We start from the raw sequence: 1,798 nt of genomic DNA on the forward strand, positions 1-1,798 counted from the left end.
AAGAAAGAAAGAAAGAAAGAAAGAAAGAAAGAAAGAAAGAAAGAAAGAAAGAAAGAAAGAAAGAGAGAAAGACGGAAGAGAGAAAGGAAGGAAGGAAGAGAAAGAAAGAAAGAGAGAAAGGAAGGAAGGAAGGAAAGAAGCAGGACCGGCAGCTCAGGAGCAGAGGATCTCATAAAACACAATAGCTTACGATGGTACCGAAAGCAATTATGCTCCTAGGTTGGAGTAAACCGTTTTGACAGCAGAGGTGAGCCTTCCCGCCCGCGGAAGTTCCACCTCCGCCCTTTGCTCCGTTCTCTCTGGGCTCCGTAGAGTAGAGGCTGCAGCGCCAAGACAGCCACCAGAGGGACTCCTAGATGTGTAGGCAAGCTCGGTCAAAGTCAGGGTCCTTTGCAGAGGTATTTGCCGTACCTGCCTCACGTTTTCCTCCTCCAAAGAAACAACGGGCATAGATCACGAGGGCAGATCCTATAGCTTTTATAGGAGCGGCTTGTTTGGAAAATGGGGGCAAGAGTCACACGTCAACATCCGAGAGAACCCCGTGACGTGTTCCTGTGGGCGCCTCGGGTCTCCCTGGGGGTGACGGCAGCCTCACGGCCGTGCGGGCTTTGCAGCTGCAAGGGCTGGCCGGAGGCTGTTTCCTGCACGTGCAACAGACAGCACCGGCAGTGGGAGAGAAGCCTGGTTAGAGCTTCGGCCGCGTCGCTTCCCTTCGCATCAGGTCTTCGGCTCTGGGCTTGTCACTCCGTCTTGTCTTTCCCTCAACAGCGGCGCTGTTGTGAAGGCTCGGGACAAGCACCGGCATCCGGAGTGTTTCGTGTGCGCCGACTGTAACCTCAACCTTAAGCAGAAGGGCTACTTCTTCGTGGAGGGGGAGCTGTACTGCGAGACCCACGCAAGGGCTCGCACGAGGCCCCCACAGGGCTACGACACGGTTACTCTCTATCCCAAAGCTTAATTAAGCCTTACACAGCCCCGAGCACGCACACACTCACGCGCACTTACTTACACACGAAGACACCGGTGGCTTTGGGCAGAAGTAGAGCAAACGGTTAGCTCCAAACCTAAAACCAAGGCTTTTAGACGTTTTTCCTACTGTTACTGAAGAACAGGGAGCGGGAGACAAATGCCTGCTATAAATGCACTCGGAAACATACACTTGGCTATGTTTTTTCTCTCTCTCGGGCTAGTAATAACTTAAGGACATTGAAGGCAGTAATTTTTTTATATGTCATACCCCACAATTTATATTTATATTGTGACATCAAGAGATGCGGGGCAGTCTAATTATCTTTCCTTAACGAGCTGATTTTGCAACTGTAGTAAATACCAAATGACAATCTTGTAGTCTAACGCAAACTGCAATTGTCTGTTACCTGTTTTAACTATTATAGTATAGTGCATGTCAGAAAGAAATTCCCTAGATTTCTCTAGTTTCGTATTCAAACAATTATACCACCAGATGCAACATACATAATAAATACATAAAATATTTTTAAAATACCTAATGAAGTGGCATTCAATGAATTCAAATAAAATCAACATTCCAACAAGAGGGTGCAATCATATCTTGACATGTACACTAACAACTCGGGTATTTTAAGAAAAATGTGGCTTCTTTAGTTTCCTATACTGTTTCTTATGAGCCCACAATTTCTGCTGCTAGGAGGGACATTTAAATTTGCTAAAGGTAATTCAGTCCCTTTCCCATGAAAACAGTTGCTTGTGCTTTGAAATGGTCTCTTTCATTTTATAAATGTTTCTTTCAGACGAAATAGTCAGTGACCTCAAGGCTCAG

The 1,798-nt window shown here is 46.4% G+C and overlaps 1 protein-coding gene across 3 annotated transcripts in view; it reads left to right on the forward strand.

Moving 5' to 3' along the window:
• Positions 1-1,503, forward strand: part of PDLIM3 (PDZ and LIM domain 3) — a 31,253-nt gene extending 29,750 nt beyond the window's left edge. For all 3 annotated transcript variants that reach the window (XM_035004231.1, XM_035004230.1, XM_035004232.1), the window contains one exon: positions 769-1,503. In XM_035004231.1, the coding sequence (XP_034860122.1) occupies positions 769-958 (190 nt within the window). In that variant the 3' untranslated portion in view covers positions 959-1,503. The remainder of the gene's footprint in view (positions 1-768) is intronic.
• The last annotated feature ends 295 nt before the right edge of the window (positions 1,504-1,798 follow it).

Source organism: Mirounga leonina, unplaced genomic scaffold (genome assembly GCF_011800145.1).
Source record: "Mirounga leonina isolate KUSES-001 unplaced genomic scaffold, KU_Mleo_1.0 Mir_128, whole genome shotgun sequence".
Taxonomy (NCBI): domain Eukaryota; kingdom Metazoa; phylum Chordata; class Mammalia; order Carnivora; family Phocidae; genus Mirounga; species Mirounga leonina.